Source organism: Excalfactoria chinensis, chromosome 13, assembly GCF_039878825.1.
Source record: "Excalfactoria chinensis isolate bCotChi1 chromosome 13, bCotChi1.hap2, whole genome shotgun sequence".
NCBI lineage: Eukaryota > Metazoa > Chordata > Aves > Galliformes > Phasianidae > Excalfactoria > Excalfactoria chinensis.
The window spans coordinates 3,255,522-3,282,885 of record NC_092837.1 but is presented as its reverse complement, the minus strand read 5'-3'; the positions used below and the strand labels follow the sequence as shown (position 1 = coordinate 3,282,885).

The window sequence follows — 27,364 nt, the reverse complement described above, 5'->3', positions numbered from 1 at the left end:
GTCTGTTTATTGAAATACGAGCAGCAGAATGCAAAAAATATATATATAGATCTTTAAAAACATAACATAGCAAAAAACTAGTAACTGTAAAATTAACAAAATAAAAAGATGTTTAGAGTTAAATGAAAAACCTCATTGCTAGAACTGTGTTTCCTACAATGTAAACAAAAGCATAAAGGTTATGCTTGCAACAAACACAGAAGCAGGCTTATGGAGCAGCACAATGAAGCAAGTCGATGCTGTAATCTGATGGTTCGGTCTATTGATTCGAATTCAAAACGGGTTTCCCTCCTAAACAGCAACTTCACAAGCACAAAAAACAAAAGTCACATCGGTCTTTTGGAGTCAAACGTTCAGAAGCTGTTTTGTTGTTTAAGTCCATCACTAGTTCTTACTTTGGGTACCTTAAACAATACACAACAAAAAAAAAAAGCCCCAAGCATTCCAAACTAAAGGAAAAGCTTGACACATTTCAATGTCCATCTAGACATACACTGTAAGAGTATCTGCCTGAGATCTGATAACTTTCACACTGTAATTCTGAGGGGAGAAGAAGGGGGGAGGGAAAGCCATGCAAAAAAAAATAGAAGAATTCCAGTATTTTAAACAGTTCTACACAGAATCAACATGTAGGCCTTTGTGTCACCGTTTTGGTTAATGGGATGTTTTGTTAATTGTCTCTCATCAGTCAGCTATACCAGAAGTTTTATTTTGGTCCTATAGATACGATAAACCCACGTCAGCCCTTCATGAGTAACCATTTAATGTGTAACACAATTAAATGAATGTAATGCTTCCACAAGGTGCTGGACTGACTGCCAGCAAGACTGATGCCCACCAAAGGAGGAATATCCAAGATCAGATCTTATCTTAGTGACTATAAAAGCAAACCCAGAAAGAACTACAGTGTATGCCTGTTCCAAGCTCCTTGCTGGTATTGTCAAAGCTGTTAATTAGTGCTGTGTTTGATTGTAAGTAGGAATAGGCCTTAAAAGAAGAAAATACTTACACTTATAAAAGCCAAAACAGTTTTTGCTGAAGAGCAACACTCCGTCTAAGCTGGGCTATATATAATGCTTCATCTTCCACTATCACACTACCGCCTGATTTCATTTCTCCATCCCTCCATCTAGATAAAGTGACTTACACACAAGTATGCTGCGACAGAAGCAGCAACCTCTTTATGACTACACTTAAAACATAATTAGTGTCAAACAGTTCTCATCCAACCTATCCGTGCACCTTTCTATCGTCAGCACAGATAAACCAAACGCGATTAGAAACACCAGGAACCAGTAGGCACAGCAGCCAAGAAGCTCTCAAAAATAAGTCCTACTTAAAAAGAACAGAAAAGCAGAGCGTAGACAAATCATTTACTTGGTTTGCTCCTGCAAGCCTGTCCTGGCTAAATCAGCAGCCACAAGGATAACCTCAGCACTGCATGTATTACAGATCAAGAATATGCACACAAGCACAGAAATGCCAGGGTACTTTAATACTTAATGACAGCATCAGAAGTGGGTTAAGCTAGAGAGTACTGTAGAAATTATGGTTCACTGCATGGGCAGCCAATCTAACCACAATACAGCAGCTCTGACTGGCAAACACCCACTTCCAGCACCCATTCTTCAGTCGTTTAGTCAGCCGCATCCAAACAAGTGAATGGAGGTGGAGCCGGGTGAAAAACGTTTTGGATAAAGCAGAAGCTTGTACCTACAACTGAGATCTTTCTTTGATCCACTGTGCCAAGACATTCATTTTAAAAAGCTCATCAAGAAAAATATCTGTAGTGTCAAATATACATATTCAGCAACTTGACAGAAGTCGGGCCTGGGGAGAAGAAAACGGGAAGCCTGATCCTGTGGCCAAATGACTTTGCATCTTATTCAGTCAGTGAATGAAACTTATTCATCTTGAAGAATGAAAGAGAAGACCCCAAAAGCGAGTGGCAAATATTGCTTTTCTCCTTCTCCTGAAGATGCACATTCGCTTTAACACACTGTAGAAACTGCTTTAAAAAAGAAAAACCCAACAAGAACAACAAAATAAGAAACAACAACAAAATTACCAAGCAATATAGGAATTCCTGTACAAGAGAACATGAGGGTTCTGCAGAAGTGTTACAGTTTATCTTTATTCCTTTAAGGCATTTCATAAGAAACATTTTAATGACACGTAAACAATTTCTTTTCCTTTAAGATGATCTCTTACTTAGGTACCATATAACGCACGATTTCCACATTTGAGCAGAAACTGTCATTCAATAGAAGACAAAAGAACTTGTGTAAGCAATCAATGTCTCAGGATTGCAGTCGTTAACTGCAACACATCTTGCAATAAGTGTTTGCATTTTAGAGTTTTCAGTCTCTCCCCTGGACACTGCACCCCGTCCTGAAAAGGTGTTCAGGAAAAAGGAGGAATCAGGGAAAAAAAACATACTAGGTCTTTTTCTGCATGCAAATGGATTTTGTATAATTCGCTTCTAATTCACTTAGAATGTTCCTACAATCTTTACCATTATTTCTTTTTTTAAAGGGGAAAACTATGCATATGTTACTTAGCTGATTTCTTTTAGTGTTTAGTACAGTGTTCGAGTGATACAACAGCAGAGGCAACATAATTCCTTACAGAAAGATAAATTTCATTTTAATGCAGTCCTTGATTTCCATAAAGCTGCCAATTATAGGTATTCTGACCGAACACCTGTTGCTAAGAACAGGCTCAAAAATCACTGTTTCATGTAGTCTACAAAATAAGTGATTGCTTTTGGTCATTAACAACAGGCCTGTACTAAATTAAGTGATCTGGAAGTAAGAGCTTCTGCATTCATTTACTAAGTTGCTAAGCCACTCGCAGTCTTCAAAGAGACTCAAACTCATACTGAAAGTGAATTAAATACAGTGTAATCACTAATACTGCATAATGTCTACTGAGAGATTAAAAGGCTTAACACAGATCAATTCCAGACAGGCAAAATAAACAGCTAAAACACCAAAAAGAGAATAAAAAAAAAACTTACTCCTTCGAAAAAGTAGCAAGGCGCGGCCATTTACAAATACTAGTGTTTATGTTAAAATAGAGAAGGGTACCTAAAAAGAAATAGGCCTTGGCAACCACATCCAAATGGCATGAGTGTAAGACAAAGAAAAACAAAAATTACTACTCCAGAAACGTGCAAGATGTTTACCTTGTATCGGTTACTATTTAAAATGGTGGTTAAAAGTAATAGTACAAAACTGAAGTGGGAAAAGACTAAGAACTGCTATTCTGCATTCATATACAATGTGTTTATGACAGCATTTTCCAACAAAGTGTTTTTACACCACTCTGATATTTGTAAAAAGTATATTTCATGTGTACATTTTAAAAAAGTCACATTGTTCAATTAGGCAAATTAGCCATAATAAAGCCTAATTTTCTTTATGACAGATGTCAAACTTAATTTGTTAAGCAACTACACTAAAAATACAGCTTGCAAGCTGGAGCTGCACATGTTCAAACGTTTTTATAAACATTAAAAAAAACAAACTATGATATGTATTTATTTTCTGACGTCAGTCTTCATCATTCTTGTCCCTACAGGACAAGAAATAATTTCCAGTTAAGACATATGCCTGTTTAAGTTCTACTCCAAGAAGGGGAAAAGTGTTCTGAATTTCTCCAATAGATAGATATATTTTTTTTCCCTTAGGGCTCAACTGTCGCTTAAGCATCACAAGAACAAATTGAAATGTAAAACTGCTCAGCTATACACAATGGAATTGGTCACAAAGGGATTTAAAAAAGAAATACAAAGTAAAACCACAAGATCCATTCTCCATATAGCTCACAGTATCCACGCTGGAAGTTTCTCTAGAATTAGAATAAGTTCACTAAAAATAAGGCTGAAGATGGAATTTCAGCACTATGAAACAGATGAAATGGGATTAAGAGGAGAACCCATTTGTGTAAGTACTTTATCCAGCCACTGGAGGGGCCCATGAAGATGAATTTCTATCCAGCACGGGGTGCTCGTGACATCTTGTCGGTGATATTCAGCTCCCCACCCCTAGAAAAAATGAACACCACATTATCAATCAAGTTGAGAATATGCTTGTATTTAGAAATAACAGTGCTAGCAAGTAGTAGAAAGTAATCTAAGAAATTTATCTAAAGTTAACTCAAAATCTACCAATTCTTATCATCTTCAGAAAACAAAAATCAGCAGGTCAGAAGGGAGTGGCAGGGAGGCTGCACTCAGAAGCCTCAATCAAGTCTTTCCTGATAGAGGCCTGGCATGACTACCCAAGTTCCTTTGGAAAGCTGGCTGTTGACCCTAAAGTGGTTCCTCATTTTAGCTACAGTTCTTTTCTGCTTCTTCCTCCTGCTCTCTTTCCTCCACGCTCTCCATCCGAACAGTATTTATCACAATTAGCAAGATAAAATTTCAGCAATTTCAGAAAAGCACCTCATTGTATACTCAGTATTTAACAGCTGGGGCACCCTGAGGCAAGATCTAGCAATTTGTACTGATGTCAACAAGTCTATTTATATCTGTGGTACAAAGGCTTCCTAGCACACTTCATTTTAACTCTGAACACTTCATATCAAGCTTTCTCTTTGGACAAGATGAAAAAAAAAGAGAGACAAAAAAGCCTGAACTTTAAGCTAAATGTGAAACTGGCAGCCAATTTTAAAGAAACGCCACAGTGAGAATAAACCTGTAATGCCAAACTGCCCTGTTAAACCGCGTATTTTCTCCATGTTAAAAATACAGTTATGCATCTTTTTTATTTTTTTTTTTTAAGTTTGTGAAGTTTGAACATCTGTTCTGCAGTCACTTCTGCTCCTTTTTACCCACATTGCTTTTTGTACAGGTTGTGTAGTTAGTGAGCTTTTCTCATTCAAATTTAATGCACAAGTCCAGACCTCCCTTAGTCATTTTATGGTAACTACAATGATTAAAATCATGTCCCAGATAGTGAGGTAAATACAGCCAACACTTAACAAGACAAGCTGTGCTTTTCTCACTTCAATTTCCCTTTCCCTCATTAACCTTTCCGATATATTTAAAATTGGAAAGACTTACATGAGGTCAAAACACCTTTTTTACACTGGTACTGTTTGCTGACTACTCAAATCCACAATAAGTTTAAGTGCCTCCCAAAATAATTTGTTTACCTTTACAAAACTCATCCGAATCGTGCACATCTTGGTGAGCTCATACACTGCTTCAAATCCATGGTTGACAGACTGAGCTAAAAGCTGAGCAAATTCCTGATTGTTAAAGATTTTCAGGCTGCATCCACTAGGAATCTTGCATACAGTTGTTGGATGAAAGCCGTGGTGGTAGTTGCAGTTCCTGCTCTGTACAAATATGCTGCTGTCACTTAAACACTCAGCATAGACTTCCCCGCCAACATAGTAGAGATGAACTCCTTGAAAACAAAGTTTGAAAAGAAAGTTTGAGAAAAACATTACTTTTTTGTTCCTCCAAAAATGCTGTTTTGTCCCAACAGTCTTATGTCTGCAGGATAACATCAGTTCTCATTTCAAAATACAACAAGCTTCATTACACATCAACCACTAGATGTCCTTCTCTTGTCAATTAAAAAGGAGGGGAAAAAAAGCAACGCAACGAAACTGCTTCCATCGACAGTTATTCCAAGCCAGTTTCCTAGAGAACTTAAACAGATTTTAAAACTGCAGTTTTATAAAGTGGTAACTTCCGCCTATGGGAATTCCAATGAAATTCTCAGGAGCAGGGATAGACACAGATGTGAACTGCCTGGCTCTTTTTTTTTTAAGCACATTTTATCCAGCAAAAAGAGATGCGAGTCCAACTATCTGGACAACTTAACAAATATCAGCTTTTACAGACCTTAAAAATCAAGGGAGACCCTAGAGTTATCCCAACTGCCTGCATTCAGCTATACATATAAATGGTTCCCCCCCCTCTCTGTTATGAAGAGCATGCTAGAGCACTGTGCCTTATTCAGTGCATTTAAAAGCCACTGACTGATCCCTTCAGTGCTCAAACACAGGTTCTCACTGATACTTCAGTTGAGATTCCTGCTCTCTTTCTGCCAGACCTCCCTTTCTCCCACCTACTGCAGTCATACACCTGGGATATGGCTCACGTTGGTAAGCTTACTGAGATGCCCTGCTGGCTGTTCCATTGTTTGCCATACGAGGCTCTAGCAAGTCAACAGATACCAGTTGATCTTTCAGACAGTAACAATGTCGTGAGCATTGCTAGATCCACTTGGGACTAAGGTGGGATGAAGTTCACATAGAGGAACCCTTGGCTTGACCTACTATGAGCAGCTGGCAGAAAATCTGGAGTGTGCACGACACATTTTCACTACATAACCCTGTTTATTTCACGAGACAAGGACAACTACCACCTGCTGCTAAATTCTTTTGGGTAAAAGCCTACTGAGGGAGCTAAAAAGAAGCAAGATACATATAGCAGTCTAAGAACACCGATAACTCAAAAATAATCCAGTGCACAAATGGAAGTCATTTATTCCTGCAGTGCAATACTTCTGCAGAAAAGGCTGAGAAATCAGAAGTAGGTAGCTCTAAAGAAGCAAAAAACCACAAGATTTTCCAAACAAAAGCCATAAACAAATAATACTGTATACCAAAATAATCTTAACTGTATTGTAACTGAACTGCTATTAACTGAACTGCTATTGTAAAAAAATTTTAGTTTAATAGCTAGCACTAAACACACAGACATTTTAAAGCTCCAGATTTACTTGTGATCAATACTACTCCACACCAATTTGGATCTAATTTAGATGTATGATCTTCTCTAGTGGATATGTAAGGCTTCTCTGCTGCTACCATCCACAGCAGTAACTCAAACCACACACAGACTTTCCCCTAATTCCATCCACCTCCCAAGCCTGCTGTTCTCACTTGATACCATTACCTTTTCTCAGACAGCAGAACTGCATATATATTAATATTCTAACAAATACTAGTATGTGTTTGGTGGTCTCCAGACCAAATGCAATTTTTTGCCATGTTCATAGTAATTTCAAACTAAAAGCCTTATAAGAGACATTACAAGCCTTGAAGTTCAGCAGTATCAGTCAGTAGCATCAAAACAGATGCTCAACTGTAACAAATGATTTTATGTGCTAAAAAAGGCCTCATACATGCAAGAGAAAGCAGGTTTTCTTCTCAAGGACTTTGCTAGTTATTAATGAAAAAGGAGGTACTCAGAAAAGGAGTAGTACATTTTAAGATAATTCAAGCACATTCCATCAAAGATGAACACTGTGCATCTCATGTACTATCAGCCAAACATTACGGGAAAACTAGAAGATCCTGCATAACCTGCTGGCTCCAGGAATCCCTCCCACACACAAACACACCCATGGATTCACTCAGACAAATGAGCCCTTGCAGTTTTACATTAGCACTTCAAAGTCTCACTGCCAACTTATGCACGATATTAACATACTGCAGACAGCAGTGGAGTACACTCCACGAACAAAAAACCACCGCTTCGATACACTCTAGAGCAGCACAAAGTATTTGATTTAAGCAGAAGATACAGAATTACAGAAGTCCTGTGTGTTTGTTGGTGCTGAAATAAAACTTTCTACCTATGGAATATCAGTGACCGAAACAAAAAAGCCCCTACAGCAACAGTTTGTAAGAAAGTAATCATATTTACATTACTGCTAAAAAAACACATGCGACTCCTAGGTTGATTAGAATCAATTCACATAAAACAGATTATCTTCAGATATTAGAGAGGGAGATAAATCACAAAGTATTTCAATACCTCTGCGCTACCCTACAATAAAATGACTACTCGTAAATAAAAGCATAACAGTAAAAATAAGGATTAACTCTGTAACTGTACAAAACAGAATTGAACTTCACCTTTCCCAATGTGTCGTCTAGTGTTCTCAATTGTTGAATTGCGATTAACGTTTGAGAGCAAACCTAGGCAGAACCTGTTTTTATTATTGGAGGGATCTGTAAACCCATCGACTAAGACACTTGTAGAAGATGCATGAAAGGCCTCTCCAACACGATTGTTTAATTCGTAATACACAATCGAACACCAGTGTTTGGGCTCTTCATAGGCAACAGGCTGAACATCTGAAAATAAGCAAAATGGAAATGCCGGTTTATAGAAAATTTAGCATATTACATCTAAAACTGTAAATATTTCCAAATACCATTAAGTAACTACTTAGTCGATATTTACGATAGGCAAGAGCAAGTCTTGACTAGAATCTTAATGATTTTAACTTACTTTCATACATTTCAGCTGGGCCACTGATTTTGTTTTCCTGTTTTAAGGTTGATATGAAGCAAAAAACCCTACACGAAAGGTTCAGATGACTGTGATATCAGGTGATGAGTGATTCTCCTGTCCACATTTTCCATATTTTTTTTATTACTGGTATTCTGGGACTCAATCTTCAGAGCTCTTGTGCATATACAACTCTGACAGCAGGTAAAAGTAGCAGCAGATGAAAAAGTTCAACTTATAGTAAGCCACACTGCACATGTGAGGCTTTAAAAGCAAGAAGCAGATGAGCATGGCAACTTTTGCTTCTTAGTTCTTGCTGCTACAAATCCATTTTTTTCTTGGACTACTTCAATTTATCAGCACAGATTTAATGCACCAGTTGAGGTTATGCATACAGTTTGGTTATGAGTACTAAGAAGCCAAACAAGGTTATTTCTGCATCACTGTATACAACTTACCTCTGGTAGATATATTTGGCATGATTTGAGGGATCATTGTATTGCTTGTGTCCATAGACTGAGAATTATCCTGCCCCATTTGATCATCAGGGGGCATATATGCAGGAGGTGGAGTATCAGCTATATACAAAAAAAAAAAAAGACTGAATAAACCTCAACAACGTAGGCTATAATTTCTTCAGTTTACAGCTGACTTGTAAGCACATTAAAACAGCCTTCAAAAAGAGATGTTAAAACACTTGGTCTGCAGGAACCTGCACACAATAAGAGGAGGGATACCACGTAGAATTGACACTAACAAAGCTCCTGGAAAAATGAATTCTTTAATCCTCTACCTTCGCAGCTTTATAAATCACAGCAATAACAAGGCAGATTCAAGGCCTTCTTTCCTTTGCCCTTTCCAGTCAGTTCCCACCCACCATTACTTTCAAAGTAGCTAAGTTTCTCCTATCGAGAATTATTTTTTATTTCAGTTAAATACTATATTTAGGTATTCTCAAGAGAAGGATATTAATAAACTTTCTGCTTTGACTGTTCCATCTGCTTTCTTTCATTGCTAGATGTTCTTCTAAAGCACACATCAACTATCTTACAATGAAACTGTGCAAAATAACTTACTACTACAGTACACACAACAAAGAATGTTTGGAAAGATAAAATAACAATTAACTCTGGCCAGCAACAAAACTAGGATTAAAATTCCTTATAATGCAAACAAAGCAATTTATCGTAACCATCACAGCAGCTAAGTACTGCAATAAAATCTCTCATTAAGTTCACATTCAGGTTGTACTTACCAGGTAGCTGAAAGGGACTAGATGGTCCAGAGCTAGCTGGGGAGCTCGGGTAAGTGCTGCTGGCTGGAGAAGGTGGATAGGGACTGTTTGGTGAAATGGAAAATGGAGTGCTGTTGGGCTGCTGGAAGGAATCTGGAAATGTCGCATTATGTGGCATATGTGGTTCGTTGTGGCTTAGGTTCCTGAACTGAACTAGTAGACTGTGCTGTGGGTTGAATTCACTATGTCTAGGCACTAACACTGGAGGTAGAACTGGGAAAAAAAACAACAACACAAGAACAGATTAAAAAAAATGTCAATACCAGCGTGCATGAAGGAAAGGATTCATCTGTCATAACAGCAACCCCTCTTTCTCCTTTACTTTAAGTTACACTTTATGAAGGACTAACACCTTAGTCTTGCAGACAAACAGAGCAGAAATATTTATATTTCATGCAATTGAAAGCAACTTTTTAAATAAGAAAAAAAACAGTTTGTATGCAGTGCACAACTACTGGTTTAGAAGTGTAAAATCCACTCTGTGTATGACAAAAGCAGCACAGATAGAAATTCAGTCAATATTACTAGTCAAACTATACAGTTATACCTAGAACTTCTCAACAAAGACAATAAAACACAATGCATAAGTATTGCTAAGTTGGGATTTTAACCTTTAAATTCAGGAGTACTAAAGTCTGGAATTCAAGTGCTGCACTACAGCACTCGCAGACAACAGTCAGTTGCAACAGAGACGGAGAGACTTTTGATTACTGCCTTCCTTCTTTATTGCAAATGAGGACTTTGCCACTAACTTGGCAGGTAGCAGTCTTCAGAGATCTGTGGGAAAGCCATGTTTTACCATAAGGAAAAACAGCTGGTATAGAATGAACAACGACTCACCATAGCCTCAAAAGAAAAAAAAACCTCACTTTTGAATACATTATACTTCCATTATACACACAGTATACTTCCTTATACACCAAGTTCAGTTATCTGTATAGTACGGACGTAAAGAACACATGACTCCTGCAGATTTTATTATGTTTTTAGATAGCCACGCTCAAACATACCTGGGCTCTCCACCCTCTTATAGTGGTAAGGATTGATGCAGACTTCCTTCTGTTTAGATCCAAAAGGAAATTCACAAATATCCAATGGCTTCAGCTCATGATGGCTTTGTAGATCAGGCCAACGCCAGACACGACAGTAAATTACATGGGGAAGGCCTTTTCTGTGAGAAACCTGAAGTCGTCCATCTAAAGAACGAGGGATAGTAACACACTTGCTGGGCTGTCCTGGGCTGCTCAAAGCTTTCTCCAGTTCTTCCATAGCACCTTTTTTCTTTTTCAACTTTTTTACCAAAGCATCAACAGCTTTTTCTGCCCATTTTTCCTCTTCATCTCCTTGTTTCCAGCCCAACAGACGCTTTACAGCTGGGCTAGTAAAGGAGAACAAACTGGCCATTGACGTCATTTGACACACGTCTTCAAAGGATTTGTTGGGTTTTGCCTGGTTGTTTTTTGTGTTTTTTGTTAATTCTTGTTTTCAAATAAATGTCAGTGTATATCAAAAGCAGTTATTGCCACTGATGAGCTGTATTATTTCTTGGACGCTGACAAATAAACATACAGACGCCAGTGACGAAGTCTTGCCATCAAAAATAACAATCAATTCTTCTGATTTAGCTCTATCAAAAAAATGAGTAAACAAGCAATTAGTAAACAAGTAATTAATAAGGCAGAGAAAAAAATATAATATGAATGCTAATTTCAATTCTAGTTGTTGTAACACACCCCCAACCTACTAGAATCTCTGTCTAAAGCTGAATATAGGAAAACATTACCAGAGATCCCATTCATCTGTAATAGGTGAGAAAAGAGACATTCAGAGGATCAAAGGGACAGCATGATTCCTGCCAACATCACCGTCCAAACGCTTCTTTAAAAGGAAACTCTGCAAGGAGCTGGAAACAAACCTGGGAAATATGCTTTAAGATTTGTCTTATATCCCTGTCACAGTGCTTCACCAGAAGACAGAAAGCTGCTATCAGAAACAAGCAGAAGATGTGGTGGAAGCAGCAGGTTCCACAGACATTGCTTCAGAGAAGTAATCAGCCTCACAAATAGATCTTTATTTCTGAAAAGGAGAAAGCGCTACAGCTCAAATACTTGAGCTCAAATTAGGGATTCCATCATTTTTAAAGAGCATAAAACCCCCCGAAACAATCCCTTATGAGCCATTCAGAAATGTGGCCAATCTCTTCAGCTACGGCTATTTTTATGCTGCACTTCCTTATATCTTCTAAGAAGAATATTTGAAGCACTGGATATTTTTAGCCTTTGGCAAAAAAAAGAGATTGTTTTCCTTTCCCCAGAAAAGAGCAGGGGGGAGCACAGCAGAGCAAGCGACCTCTGCTATGAACTGCCTCAGAAAGGAGAGAAGGAGCAAAACAAGGCTGTGCACCCCAAGCAGACTCATGAATGGCGTTTTTGCCACTCACCGGCTCTCCTGTAAATCCTTCACACACCACACACACCATCCCCCCTCCCAAATCAAGGAGTAATGATGACAAGAGGAAATGATGTCCTGTGGCAAAGAACTGATAAGAACTTGTAAAATCTCTTGTGAATACTAAATAAGCAAGTATAGACAATGAGCAGCTGGCAAAAAGCAAGAGCAGAGCTAAGAGAAAGGATGTCAATAACAAAAGATGCTTCCTTTCTTGCTACAGAGACTGCCAAACAACATTGTCTCTCAACTTTTGATAAACTGCGGTGCATTAAAACACCTAACGTACTCTGAAACACCAAATGTGCACATAAGTGAAAAAGGGGTAACATGAAGGCCTGTGAACCTTTGTTCGGGTTCCCTTAGATTCCTACATTTAATCAAGGGTATCTTTGATAAAGTTTCTGATAATCCTTTTCCAAGCCTTTAGATATTTAAAACCACACTTAAAGACAAGGATGGATACCTTAACAAAATTAGTAAGAACAAAATGACTTTCCTAGCCACTTACTGTACTTTGGTATTGCACTGACACAAGAGCTCAAGCCCACACTAAACTACATAGTAAGCAGCTCCAATAAAAGATGCAGCACACACCCCTAGACAAAGCATTTATACTGTCCCACATACAAGCATTCTAGATTCTATGCCACAGAAAGCGAGGGAAGTGGGGAACTAGACCTAAAGACACTCAGCTGTGATGAAGAGTACAGGTTTAACATTTTATAACCAACTTTTTACAGGAAGAAAAAAAAAAAGTGCACCTATTTCACTCATAGCTCAACCCCACCAGTACTTTTTTGATCCTTTAGCTTTTCAGTAATAGAGAAATAAATGGAAGATAACAACAAATACAATCCAAACAAAGAGAAGAAGTCTGATGCCTCCCACTACCTCACCAGGTCCTTAGAAGAGGGTACTGCAAAAATGAAAGGAAAAAAACAGTTATGTTTCACCAGCTTAGAGAAGAAATAAGGACATGGCAAATCTCCAAGGTAGACTAGGACAGCTGCACATGAAAACCTTTTCACCCTTCAGAGTAACAGGAAATAGATAAAGGGAGATAAACCTGGTCAAAACCAGACTAAATTTATTCTTTTACTGTGGATAAAAGTTTAGCGCTCTAAAAAGTAAAAGCTGCTCATAGTCACAATTAACTTACTTCCAAGCCTTGGGTACATTCAATAGCTGTAAGATTTCAGCTGCTCACACCCCTACAAAGGAAATGAACCCACCTAGAATCTTAGGCCAACGAGATGACAATTAAAAACTTCTGTTTTCTAACTATGCTTTCAAAGAATTGCAAGCACGGAGGCAGAACATGCACTAGAAAATCCTGCAGTCAAGTCAAGCTCAAAAAAGATTTCAATAAATGCCTCTCAGCCCTTGCAACTCATCTATTCCATTACAACTGCCCCACGTTCTGTGATCACATGTAGTTTTCTTTCTTTTAGCATTTTAAACCTAACAGTACATGCAATAACAAGGAATGAAATTTTACTGGTTGTATATCATTTCAACATCATTTACGCACAAATATACTCTTAGAATAAACAAGCTAACTGGGAGCAAGGAAAGCTGGAACAGCTCTACTAAAGGAATTCTCTACAGTAACTGGTATTTGTAGGGCAAGTCAAGAGAATTTTAAGAAATGCCTTTGTCTCTATAAACAGTAATTAAAGAAAAAAATCTCTTCTCAAAACTTTACGTTAGTCAGAATCCCTATCACCAAAAGCAGAAACCCAGCAACACAAGGATTCCCAAAACACTGCAATCCATTTGGGCAAATCTTCCAACCTCACCAAAAGAACAAAAGATTTTACATACAACTACTGAAAAATGACAGTGCTGAAGCTGCAAATGATACGAACCGTTGCAGCAAATCCACGCCAGCCACCCACACTGCTTTCCAGACTCTTCTGCTGAAGTGCATTTTTACCTGCTCTAGAGCAGTGTGGGGAGAAAGAAACCCAGCAGCAAACTACTGACAGGCTTCCAGAAGCATAAACAACACAGAATGCATCTCATCATAGACCTTTGAGAAGTTTGTTTTGGAACGAAACACACTGAAAAGTTACAGCTTTTTCATTAAAAAATACCAGAATAGTATTAAAAAGACTGATAAATTATTTGTCGACATTAAAAGTCCTTCTTTCTTTGGAGCCATTTAAGGTCACAGAGCATGAGTTTGGGCATTTATGCACAGGAATCAAACATTTTCATGTAGAATCTGCAACTCTTCAGGGCTTTTAAAATTTCTACATGAAGTGAACAACGCACATTTAGAACATCTCCTTGTCATGTAATCTCAGCACCTAATGACTGACAGGTTTCTATATAATCCTGACACTTACAAGGAACAGCTTCACCAGATAATCTACACTTAAAACCAACTTCTTCCAGGCTTTCAGACATGCATTACCAGCTGTGATTGCAGCACAACACAATAAGATACAAGAGCAGAAAAATATGCTTTAAAGAGTGACATTTCCATTCATAGTGTCACATAAATTGCTCACCCTGTTGTACCTCTAGAATCAGCAGGCATTAACTTCCCCAGGGGGCAAAAGAAAAGCTTTCTTAATTTCCTTAAGAGGCAGAAGGCCTAGGACACATTACCTTCTTTTACTGAATAACATTTTAACCGATGTGCAAGAGAATCTCGGTTGAAAACCATGTTGCAGAGTGATGTGTTGCATGAGATGACACGAGGGGGCTTTTAAAGGATGAAAACAAAAGGAAGCAAGGGCTGCATCCAAGCAAAGCTTTGGGGCAGACATTATTTGTACTTCCTACTACAGAGCAGAGCAAATGGAAGGGAACTAGTTGGGTGAATCCTTTAATATCTCATCAAGCCAACTAACTACAAAGCTCGTTAGCAGCACAACTGGTGGTTAATGCTGGTATTTCTGAACATCTCTTAGCCTCCTGCCTCCTGTTCCAAACACAAAATTTCCCAGCTGCAAGATCTAAATGTTAAGTACTATTAATCAAGTACTCCATCACCCTATAAGAAGTATAAATTGGTTAGCAATTACTTTATCCTCCTTTCCTACTGTCAACGCTAAGCGTGCATTTCAAATGCACAAATGTTATTCTTTTCCTGCCTAATTTACTTGTTTGCAAATTAAGAAAGCTTCCTGTAGCATCATACTCAGTCTGAAACCTGAACTTCACTGCTCATGATTAGAAACTGCCTGGAGACTCCATTTCATAACGTAAACAAACCAGTCCTTCTAACCAGCCCCACAATTGGTAGTTTATTAGAATTGCTTCAGACTTGCCAGTTCAAACTGCTTTGCAGTCAGTTTTTGTGCCGAACCAATTACCCCTTCAAATTTGATATGCTTCAGTACTTCAACTCCATACACATACTAACACTCCACATGCTCACAGAGAAAGCACAAAAAACTCAATTACAGCGCATCACAGCTTGTTACAACATATGCAGCCATCAGAACATTTTTAAAGCTCTCTAGAAGCACAACTTGGTACATTTCACCTGGTTTCTGTCGGATCCTTCTTTTCCTTTTATACACAATGGCAATCATTAGTCTTCTCTCGAGGACAAACACAGAATAAATGTTAACTCGGTATTTTTTTTTCCTGCATATTAAGGTTAAAATTAATCCTCAGGTCACACTTAAGAACTTGGGCAATAATTCCCAACCATCACCACAGCTTTGGAACACAAGATATTTTCCTTCAATTACCCTACGTGACATCTCACTCATTAAGAATATTATCAACGATTTGTTTAATTCATCTCCCCTCCTCCCCCTGGGGTAAGGGAAAGACAAAGAGATTTTATGGAGGATACTAACAAGGAACTTGTGGTATTTCCACCAGAACTGGACTTGTATACCTAAAGGGACACTCGGTTGACTAAAACATTTCTGCTTTTATACTAGCACAAGACTTCTTTGCTTTAAACATGCCTTGTAAGGCAATATATTCTAACTAACAATATATGTAAACAAGAACAAAAAAGAATTGTCTGGTATCTTCAAAAATGTTATTAACTGTGACTGGCTCCCCAAACGAGCAAAAAAAATAACAACATCAGACATGGCTTTTTCACACAGTGCTTTTCATTTCCACATCTGTACATCATCTAGCACAGCTTAGAAAAAAAGATGAAGCATGTAACTCTTGTCAGCTGAGAAGTATTTAACTGGCACTCTTTAAAGAGACAAAAATGGTGAGGCCAAGCCCAAGATGCAAGTAATGAATGCACTGTGTGCAGCAGAACTGATATCATAAAAGCCATACAGCTCAGATAACAAAGGTGATGATTTGGGTTTTTCTTAGGAGTCTTCTTATAACTAACTGGCAAAAAAATTAGAACAAGTGATAATGATCTGTATTACAAAAGAGGTTCAATCACAAAGAGCTCACAAGAACCCCACTGCATTTCAAAGGCACCTCAATTTCCCAATGATGACAAGGAAACCACAGGAGAAAATATGACCAAAGAACTGAAAGTTGGAAACTCATTTTGCACCACAGCAAAAATAGTTTAAGACTGATACACAGTGGGGGAGTCAGAGGAAGGGAAAAAAGAACAGCCTTCCCAAGCCTGAAAAAAGTTAGTACCTACTTCTTAACACATTCATTTAGAACTGAAAATTCATATGCTTACATGGGCCTGGTGTCTGAAACTGCTCTACTTACACGACTCTGTAGTTCTCAGAAGCTACAGATTCAATCCGAGAACCCAAATCCCTCTTCTAAGTATTTCACCAGAAACATTTGCTCTCTCCCGCTCCTGTTTCAGCTAATTGGCGTTTTCCAACAGAAGTGTCATGCTGAAAAATGTCATCATCTATTATAGGAAGCACTTCTGAAAGTCAGCCCTCACACTGCCTCATATTTTTAAGGTTATTCAGGATCTACTGTAAGCACAGCAGATAACTGCAAGCTGGCATCCCTTTCTCAATTCAATTCACATACAAGGACACAACTAAATTGCACTACACGTGAAAACAAAACCCTATGCTTCTATTGGTAGACAAAACCAGGCAAACAGTGTTTAAAATGGACTCAGAATTCCATCTGGAAAAAAAAAAAGGGGGGGGGGGGGGGAGGGAATTGACATATTTAAGCTTTCCAAATGTCCTAAATTACATGAAAAAATTAACACGCTGAACAAAGCTTTACAAAAACTCAGCTACTCATATAAAGATCTTCATTAAAGAATAAAATCCTGAACACTGCCGCAGATAAGTGAATTGCCAACAAAAAGTGCAACCTGAAAGCACAGACTTTCATACAGCTTTAAAAGATGGGAAAAAATAAAGCTGTACGTGTGTGTGTGTGTATACACTCCCACTCCAAGTGAACTGCATTAAGACTGTGACAAGTTTACAAAAGCTACAGGATTTGGAGGGAACACTGACAATAGTAATTCAGCAAGCTTTCTCTCCCCCCCCCCCCCCCCCTTGCACAGAATGAATGAATGGCGAAGTATTCTAAATTTGTCAGTTTGTGACATCCACTGACCCAGAATTCAGAGACACTACCTCATAGTTGGTGGATCAGTAGCAGCAATTCTGACAAAGATCCTCTGTCAAGGATGACAGTCCTGGCAGGCGCAACCTTGGTGGTAGGTCAGCAGGGATACAGACTTGGCAGCCGGCGTCCTGCACCTTGCCAACCCACACTGGTCAAGCACACTGAAGTGCCAGCCAAACTTTTCTACGTGGTCACAGGAGCACTGACAAAAAGGCTTCCAGAAAGCAGCACAGGAACTTGCGCTGTGACTAATGATAACTGCAAAAGTGCTAAAACTACTGTTCGACTTGTTTGGAATGAGTTGTTTATCAGTGTTAGCCATGAAACACCTCAAGTGTGCTCAGCTAACGTGAGAATAAATATCTTTTATTCTGAGCATATCTTTTATTCTGCTCTGCTTACTTCAACAAAAGAAACCAGCTACTATAAATAACTGTCTCAAGACCTCTCAAGAAAAAAACGAATTCAAACTAATTCTAACAAATTCTAGCAAAGACATTAAAATAAACATGTTTGAATCAACACAAAGCATTTAAGTTGCAGCAAAGGAAGGAATACGGACTTGTATTGCCACAGCAGCATGGCTGCAGGTACACAGGATGGCGAAGGCAACAAAGGATGCTGAAGAGTTTTCTCTAGAGGGCCATAAACAGAATACAGAGAACATCCTACTGAAATTAAAAGTGTCCTCTGGAACATTACAGATGGCAGCATAATTTTCAAAGGCCATTAGACAAACTACAGGAATATAAACTACACTTAATAGTGCATTAGCACGCTATCTTGAGAGATGGAATTTCTTCCAGCTCAGATAATGTTGCACCATCCTGAAAACTTTCCTAAAGAGATTATCCGCTCAAGCTACAGGATGAAGAATTTGAATTCATAACAAGAACCGAGAAGCAGAGGGCCAAAAGCTACAATTCTTTAAGTTCATCACAGGTTAAAACTCCAAACCTCCAACAAAAAGCACCCACTGCAGCTGCATGCAGCATAATTGCACTGCACCCTTTTGCTGTGACCATTTGTGATCAAGAGAGGGAGAAATGCAAAGGAAGCCACTCATCCTCTTTTTATATTTCTCACCCCCCCCTCAACTGCCCATCTTGGGCACTTCCTGGGCTTCTCTCTTGGAAAAAGAGAACAAAACAACACAAACGTTCCTCCCTCAAGTGTATTTTCTCCCTATTTTGGAGGAAAATAAAGGTTTGGGGACACAGACCCCAGCAAGAACAAGATCTGCTGTGATTTTGTTTTCAACAGTAAGTGCCACTAAGCACTCACCAGCAATTTCAAGGCCAAGGGAACATAATTTAAATATCAGATGTAAGAGTAAACCACTATCAAACAGCAGGGATTAAGACATTAAATTCAGCAACACCCTACACAGACAGAGCACTCAAAAGTTACAACACACGCTAATTATGAAACATCTTCAATTAAGTTATTTGCTTCTTCTATTAACTTCCAGTACCAACAGCTGCCAACTTCATAAAGTATTACAGCTTCTGAAGAGCATGGGCACGTGACTGTGAAACGTCTGTACCATTCTATCCTTCCTCTTCAATCAGACTCTCTAATTCCCCAGCATATTGGAAGGACACTGTGCAGAACTCCCGTAACTCAGAGGAGCAGCACACAACACAGTTTCATTTCTCACCGTTTTAAAGCCACACACACGGCAGATAAATTACCTGAAATTAATAAAGGAACGAAAACCAGCAAGAGATTTCCATCTAAAGCCATCACAAGCTGACAATCTCATTTCCCAACACAAAAATTACAGCCTAACGCTTACCCTGACAGTTATTCCCCAAACGTTTTGTCACAGCGGAGCACTCCCATCATTCACTGAATACCACCTATAAACCCACAGATTCCACCAAGAGATTCAACAGCTATCACTGGGCCTCGGGGAAATCCGTTCTTCTCATTTTCTTGAGGCTCATTGGATTTGCTCAAACTCCTATCAGAAACTGCATTAAGAGGACACCGATCACTTGATTCCCGGTCTTGTGCTTTAACCACAAGACCATGTTTCCTCCTATTAACTTTACAGTCCCCAGAAAACAAAACTTGCCCCTCTCCATCCATCTGTTGCCAAGCAGCTGTCAGTACAGGACGAACGTTGGGCTGGACGAGCGTGCTGCAAGAAAGCGCCTGCAAAAAAGTGCCTCTTTACCAAAGTGAAGCACTTCGGATTTATCACTCCACGCGTTCGTTTGATCGGGCCTTAAAAGCAGAGTTCCTCGTAGATTAAAAAAAAAAAAGAAAGAAAGCAAAGAAAAAGGCCCAGCGTCTCATTAGCATTGCAGCAGCGCGTTTCTCCAGTCAGGCGCACGGAGCGCTGCAGCGGGCACAGAGCGGGGCTGCCCCCTCTTCCCCCCCGCCCGCCCCCAACCCGGCCCGGCCGCCCCCCCGCTGTCAGCGCCGAGCGCGATCCCCTCAGCGGCCCCGCGCTCCCGGGAAGGCCCCACCGCCCGCCGGAGGGAACGGAAAGAGGAAGAAAGTTTCTCAGCGGGCCCGCGGCTTCTCCCCCGCCTCACCACAAGCCCGGCCGCGCCGCCACCGCACCACCACCCCCCCCCCGGGCTGCCCTCAGGGCGCCCCGACCCACCCGAGGCGGAGCGAGGCGGCCTCCACGGCCTCCGTCCGTTAAAGCTGGAGGCGGCGGCTGGGCCTCGGCCGGCCGCTCTCAACAAAACTTTATGCGGCGCCCGCGGAGGGGACAGCGGCGCGGCGGCGCCGGCGGGGCCAGCGCCGGGACCCGGATGTGCGCGAAGGGCGGGGGGAGACGGGGCGGGGGGACGGCGCGGGCGGGATGAGGAGCGTGGCGCATGCGCGATGCCGCCCCGCGCGGCGGACGGGAGGAAGCGGACGCGGCGGGAAGGGCCGGGGCGGGAGCGCTGAGGGGGGAGAGGCGGAAGGGCCCGGTGGGATTCGTTCCCGGTAGCTACTGAGTAAAACAAAATAATAATTAAAAAAAAATCCTACAAAGAAACGTTCACGTTTGGTTGTCCCAGTTTACCTCAAGATGGAGGAACAAAAAGTCTTCCTCGAGCGCCATGCTGCCCCACACGAACCCTTTGGAGAGGAATGCGGTGCTGAGGCCTACAGAGGGCCGAGCGAGGCTGCGTGCACCCGGCCTGCACGGCTCACACTGCGGGATGGGAGCCAGCCCATCTGTGCCCCAGGGCCAGGCACCGGCCTTGGCCTGAATGCTGTGGGGTGTTCTGCGTCCCTGAGCTTTATGTGTGGTGCTGAGGTACAGCTAAGGTCCTTACAGGTAGCTGGATCTCATCATCATCGATACAGCTTAAAGATCCAGGAAAACCTGTTTAGGAACGGCTCCACAAAGGTCTGTACGTGCACACAGACAAACCCCAACTTAAATCTCGCAGCCCCTGCTGCATGCTGTGGAAATGACTGCTGCTTCCTCCCAGCTCCTTGCTGAACGCCAGAGCAGCTCATGGCACAGAGCTGCTTGGCCAACACCTCCTGCGAGCCACAACAATGCCTGACCTTGACCAAGCACACTGCCAGCTAACTGTTCATCTCGTGCCATTTTCAACTATGTGAACTGATGGATACAAGAGTCTCTGTTACTCTTCCACACTGTGGAAGTTGGTTCCACACTGTGACTCAAGCCTTTCCATTTTTGGCATTCCCCGCAACAGGAACACCAAAACCCTTGATTCCAGTTAGATCTATAGAACGTGCATATTTTCATTGAAATCAATAATACAAAAATGAGTTTTTCATGCAAAAGCCATGGACATAAGGACATAAGCCCATGCATAAGGACAGACTGGCAGGGATACATGAGAGGCACTGATGTGTTATGCGCTGCAGGTGGAACTGCTCACTGCAGTGTGCTGCCAAGGCCCAAACTGATGGCATCGAAAAGCTTATCTCTGCGTGGGTAAAAAGAAGATGCACAAACAGAGCAAAGTATTTCACACTTTAGCCCACAAAATGATCTTAAGAGGAAACTTTCTACAGGAAGACCACTAGCAAGTTCATAATCCAAAGGTGCCTTACAGGAGGCTGACCGGAGGTCTTGCCAGACAATTGCTGAGCTCAGCTGAATCCCAGCCTGATCCACTACACAAGTTTCTAGAGAAAAGTTACTTCCTCTGGCAAAAATATCCCATAGGAAGGATATACTGGGCCAAACCATCATTTCTATACACATTTTTATCTCTTGCAGGACATGTAACCACACCAACTTCCAGCCATTAAAAATCTGTTCTATCCGTTGTACCTGGCATGCAAACCGAATCTCGGTATTAAAAAACGCCTGTTTTGATAAAAATAATAATATTAGAAACAGGCAAATGAAAAATGATTGTATCTATACGTTACATTTTATATGTTACATAATTAAGCCATCAAGAAACCACATGAAACCCTATGCTTTATTTGTGTAACCAAAGGAAAAAAACAAACAAAAACAAGAAAAGGAAGGTAAAGGTTGTAGAAATGGGAAAAGAATCCAGTGAAGCCAAACTGAAGTTTTAATTCCAAACGTCTTTTCACTTTGAGGAAATTATTTTCTGGCTCAAAACCGTGTGGCTTTTGATTGTTTTTAAAGCCAACAGAAGTTTATAGCGCTGGTGTACTCTGAGCAGATCTATACAGAGTTCAATGAATAGACCAACAGGATATCTCTACTGAATTTTATGACAGCAGTGAAGGTGTATGGCTCCAGTCTGATTTAGTGAAAGAACAGAGCTAACCTCCTTTGGGGACTCCTATGCATCTCTGCACCAGCAATTGTTCTCCTCTGGCTAGGCAGTCCAAAATATGGGACAAAAAAGAAACAAAAAACAACTGTTGGTCTTTTTCCAAATCTTTTGTGTAACTTAATTAATAAACCAAGTAACAAACAACAAATTGGCAGCAGGCATTTTAGGTGTTGTTCATGTGCCAGCCGTCGTGTCTCTACAAAACAAAATGTTCTCTTATTAAAAGAAGTTACAAAACAGTTGTAAGTTGTCAAGCAAGGCTACATGGCTCTGATGTGCTTCCTCATGCAGAGGTACTAAGAATTCTAATGACCGAGAACACTGCAGGTGTGCATGCAGGCATATGGGACAGGACAGAGAAAACGGCAAGTTTTCTAAAACTAAGTTGTGCAAAGTCCTCAGTTTAAAACTATTGGCAAGTTAGGCACGTCTGTCTGCAACACACCACTCCTCTGAATGCACTTGGCTCTTAAGCACAATGTATTTATTATTATCCTAGTCCAAAAATGTCTGTATAATCTACCAGCTGCAAAACAGCTTTCCTCCTCTTTGTCATTTTGTCACAGATTACTGACTCCTTCTAGTCGCTGGGGCAGTGTAAAGGATAAACTACATTTACCATCTAGTGATCCCAGACTGTACATCCTCAAGGTGACGGGAAAATTAACACCACTTACACCTCTGTTTACTATACACATGGTTTTCACCACTTAAATCTGCCATGCTTCAGTAGGTGTACTCCAGTAACATAAAGCTCAATAAAAGGCTTGCAGCAAGCAGAATCAAGGCATCCTGAACGCAGTTTCCAGAAATCATGTGACTTCATGAATTCAGGAAACTCATGGATTTCATAACTCATGAATCCAGCAATCCTCTTTCAGCACTGGCAAACCTGGAACCTTCAAAGCACAGACATGCAACTCTGATCATCTAAGGAAAAAATAAACAGCTAACCTTCTTATTACCTCAACAATTTAATTGTGCGCTCATATTCCTCGGAGACAACTGCACACATCTTTATACATTTCCACTGGCCTTGTAAATTCAACTGAAGCACAACTACCCGTCTCACGTTCCTTTGCACACAGCCTAATGGCAGTGAGGACAGAAAACTGTCTTCTCATAAAACCCGAGCTGCTGTACACGTTTATATTGGAGCTGGCTATAACCTTACAGTCTGATCAAAGTACAAACTAATCAACTGAAAAATTGCCATCGCTTCGTATCAGGCCTTGCATGGCTGAAAAGCAACCATGAAGCTCAACAGGCATCTTATTTATTTACTTGGCGGTGAGGAGAGGAACACGCCATCCCTGTTTGAAAACTTTCAGGGTGGGAAAGGCTAAGGAAGGGCTAACATACTGTGCATACCTTTATGTATATTTCTGAGGCAGAAAAAGAGCGTTATGTTTAAGCAGAGCTAGTGGAAAGGAACATAACATTCACTCTGGCCATTTGGCCCTCTTAAACCACCTCCCAACATACAGCATGCCCATTGCCAGCACGGTGATGGTAAGTGGCTGCCTCACAACAAGAAGGCAGTACAAGTGTTGTGTACATCACATCACACATAAGAAAGTTAAATCTAATTGAAAAGGAAAAAAAATAATGCTTAGTGTCTGGATGAAATATATTAGAAGTGTTTGTTTATTAGAAGTGTTTAAGCCTTTGGTGATGTGGGCTGCTGCGAAGTTACGCTAGCTGGCTCACAGCCATTCAGTTCCCTGTTATTGTTACAGCCACACTTCTGGAAATCTTACATTACTCGACTCACAAAGCAATACAGAGGAGAGAGAAGGATTATTCTTGTTTCCTGAAGCTATAGGTATAAGACATGAACATGGAATTGTAGATCAGGGAGGGAAGGTAAGCCAAAGATACACTCCCAAGCAGGCTTAAGGCTGCCAATTTTTCTTAACTAGACTGAAAGGATAAATGAGATCAAACAGGCAACTGAGTACTGCTACATCTCTAAGGTGTTTGAAACAAAGACACTGTGTAAAGGTTTTGTCAACTCAAATCAATGTTGTCTTGTTACACTCTACAGAATAAAAATGTGAATATACCTTAGAGGTGGTATTTGAGATGACAGATCTGAGAGGCAGCTAAAGGTTCAAAACTGAACACACCATTCAACTTATAAACCTGACACAAAAAGTCAAAGTCCTAAGAAGGGCAAAAGGACACTGCAGGAAGAGTAAGATGCCTAAGAAGTAATAAAGAAGAGAAAGCTTTGCCTGACAGCCCTGAGATCTGCTGCAAAGTCCCTGTCAGAGCATGAACCCTCTATGACTGAAACCTGTGCACAGTGTTTGGTCAGGGCAAAGTACTGCTAAGTTCAACCTGCTTCTTGGAATGGGACGCGGAAGCCTTTACAGAGGGATGGAAAAAACGTCGCAGCTGATTAACACAAAGTTACACACCGTTCCCACAGAAGAAACAATCAATAAAATAATTTAAAATGGCATAATTCCTTTCAATATTCTTCCAGTGCTGCTGCTTTTCCAGACTATCTCCTAGCTTCCACTCACCATTACCTCAAGAGTAAACAGACACACAGTACTATCACTTCCATTCTTCCAAACCTGTGATGTTAAACCATTTCCAGAACATAACCTCACAATAAAAGAACACCTTATGGAGCCTGAAACCTCACTGCTGAACTCAGAGAAACGGCAGCCTCCACATCCTGCAAGCTGCCTGCAACAACCTGGAGACAGTGGGGAAGATGCAATATTATATGATCACTGAGCTTTCTTCCATGTCGACTGTGCTCGATATCAGACATGAATAAAACTGTTTTTAATTCACTCCCAAGGCCAAGCTCTGCCTTCTGAGATTGCTCCCTTCTGAAAGGGACTGGCATTCGAGTGGGACAAATTCTGTCTTTGGGACAGCGAAGACATCAAACATGCAAGTTCACATTCAGCACAGCCATCTGTTGACACAGTCATGAGCTGGAATTCCATTTCTTGTAGTGAGGGTTGGGACCAACATCCACAATAACTCTGCGCTGAAAACTTGTATTTGTGGCTCCATGGCCAAAACCACAGGGAAGCTATTTTTAACACAGCAGAGCTCTAAATAGTAGAAGCACTGAAAATTTAGCTCGCGTTATGGACCAAATTCTTCTCCTGGTTACACCCACTCTATGGAGAAGCCTGAATACTATAAACAGAAACTCTCTCAGAGATTAAAAAAACAAAAATGCCCCCAACTTTTCCTTATGAGTGAGATCAGTATTTTAAAATGAAGGAAGGTACAGCATGTCCTTTTAATAAAGTAAAAGGGAAGGAAAAAGGAGCAACCGGAAATAGAAGGGATCTGTTACAATAATTGAATCTATGACAGTAAAGATAATACCTCCTACTGCATATGCCAGAACAATACCTATAGCTAAAATCTCTCTGGTCATCATGCAGGTACTTTCGGCTTAGGGCCAGCCAAGAGGACACTGTGTTTTATAACAGCTAGACCTAAACTTAATTACTCATAAGACAACTTTCTAACAGCACTTTATCACCCGAGGATTGCACAACACCAATTAGCTATGGCAATACAGAGCGCTAAAGCTTTCCCATGGAGCAGCTGACAGGACCTGACTTTCTCCTTCTGGCAGCATTTTTACAGAAAAAAAAGCCCTCGAGTTATGCCATGCCAGGCCTTTAGAGCTGAGTTCTATTTAAATTTCGTGGCACACTGCGGGACACTTCTTTTTTCCCACCCAAGATTTGGGTTTAACACTTTCCTCTATAGTATCCACATCTGCATATACAACCAGAATAATGCCTAGCATAAAATAAAAGTGCTTTGGGTCACAGCACGGTGCAGTTTTGAACAGCACGTCGTAAGTTATTTGCTTCTGCTCACTCAAAAGATATCTCCACTTTAAGAACAGATATTCAAATGCAAGGGAGAAGCCAGTAAGACGAGGTGGTCACTGAGCAGCTTCTCATAACAACAGCCAAATGCTGTTTTTCATTCAGTATTTTACCTCTGATGGGATTTCCACTCTCCACTGCCCTATGGCACACATTTGGGAAGTAAACACAGGGAAAGAAATCAACATTTGAAGATGACATTTTCAATGTTCTATTTATCTGAAACAAGCCGGCCTTGTGGTTATGATGGAAACACCTCCATGTTTCACACTGTCAAGGAAAAGTTCATTGACTTTATGCCCCAACAGCACAGATAGGGCCCATTTAAGGCACAGTCCCTAAAATAGTTCACAACCCAAATTACAATTCACCGCATCTTGGGAATGATATTTAGGATTCTTGAGGCGCTTTCAGATCATTTTTAGACCGTGAATGTAACTTCAGCTGTCCCTCAGTAGGTTTTATTTTGTAACAGATTTTATCCTTTGGAATGTTATGTTTGGATTGAGCTGCAGAAACGGAAAAATAAATGCTCCACTTTGCTTAACCAACTGAAATACAACTCCTAAAACAAAGCTGAAACGTTTTGTCCTTTAACGTTCATACAGCAGCCCGAGCTCCAGCACACAGACCCCGAGTTAGACTGGGAAGTCCCCATGTAGGTTTGGGAGGTGGGCAGGAGAAAAACCTTTCTCCCTGTTCTGACTCCATTAGCGTTGTTAACGAGAATTCCCCATCTCCGTGCACATTAAATCAACATTTAACGTGTCAGGATTTAATCGGAATCCCAAAAGTTAACAATAGCCTCTGCTATCGGCGTCGCTATCTCGGGACATGTCTTCGCAGGCTTATATTTAGATCTCGGCCACCTCGCCCAGCTGCACTGCAAATAGGACAGCCCCTCTTCAAAAATAAATAGAGAAAGAAAGAAAAACAAAGAGGACAACTCCTCACAAAGCCCCAAATCAGTAAAATCTGCGAACTTTTACAAAAGTGACGCCATCTCTGCTGCAAACGTGCCCCACAGCTGTGCGGAGCGAGCAGCAGGATCGGGGGTGGGGAGGGGAAACGAGCAAACGAACGTGGCTTTTTACCTTCAGAACATTAGTGCCGCTCCATGTTCTGCCCCTTTACTTTCGGACCAGCTGCCTCCCAGGCGGTCGCTGTTTCTCTCCCTTTTTTCCTCTCATCCTGACGACTGCGGGGCGAGGGGCGG

At 40.7% G+C, this 27,364-nt stretch overlaps 1 protein-coding gene across 2 annotated transcripts; it reads right to left on the bottom strand.

Annotated features, from left to right (window-relative positions):
• On the bottom strand, window positions 1-27,364 carry SMAD5 (SMAD family member 5). Of its 2 annotated transcripts, none has more exons than XM_072348293.1 (7): window positions 27,243-27,364; window positions 10,568-11,184; window positions 9,519-9,770; window positions 8,722-8,841; window positions 7,885-8,106; window positions 5,161-5,417; window positions 1-4,048 (listed from the first exon to the last, which is right to left on the bottom strand). In XM_072348293.1, the coding sequence occupies exons 2-7, from the start codon at window positions 10,968-10,970 to the stop codon at window positions 3,905-3,907; spliced, it is 1,398 nt and encodes a 465-aa protein (XP_072204394.1). In that variant the 5' UTR covers window positions 10,971-11,184; window positions 27,243-27,364; the 3' UTR covers window positions 1-3,904. The 2 variants fall into 2 exon arrangements, with proteins under 2 accessions (XP_072204394.1, XP_072204395.1); XM_072348294.1 differs by lacking the exon at window positions 27,243-27,364 and adding an exon at window positions 20,137-20,288.

What these genes read in the sequence shown, in the direction of transcription:
- SMAD5 (XM_072348293.1), bottom strand. Translation starts at nt 10,970, where the DNA reads ATGACGTCAATGGCCAGTTTGTTCTCCTTTACTAGCCCAGCTGTAAAG. An exon ending in TAGACGACACATTGGGAAAG is followed by an intron (nt 5,418 to 7,884) that starts GTGAAGTTCAAT and finishes TTTGTTTTCAAG; the next exon opens with GAGTTCATCTCTACTATGTT. An exon ending in TTCGGATGAGTTTTGTAAAG is followed by an intron (nt 4,049 to 5,160) that starts GTAAACAAATTA and finishes CATTTTTTCTAG; the next exon opens with GGGTGGGGAGCTGAATATCA.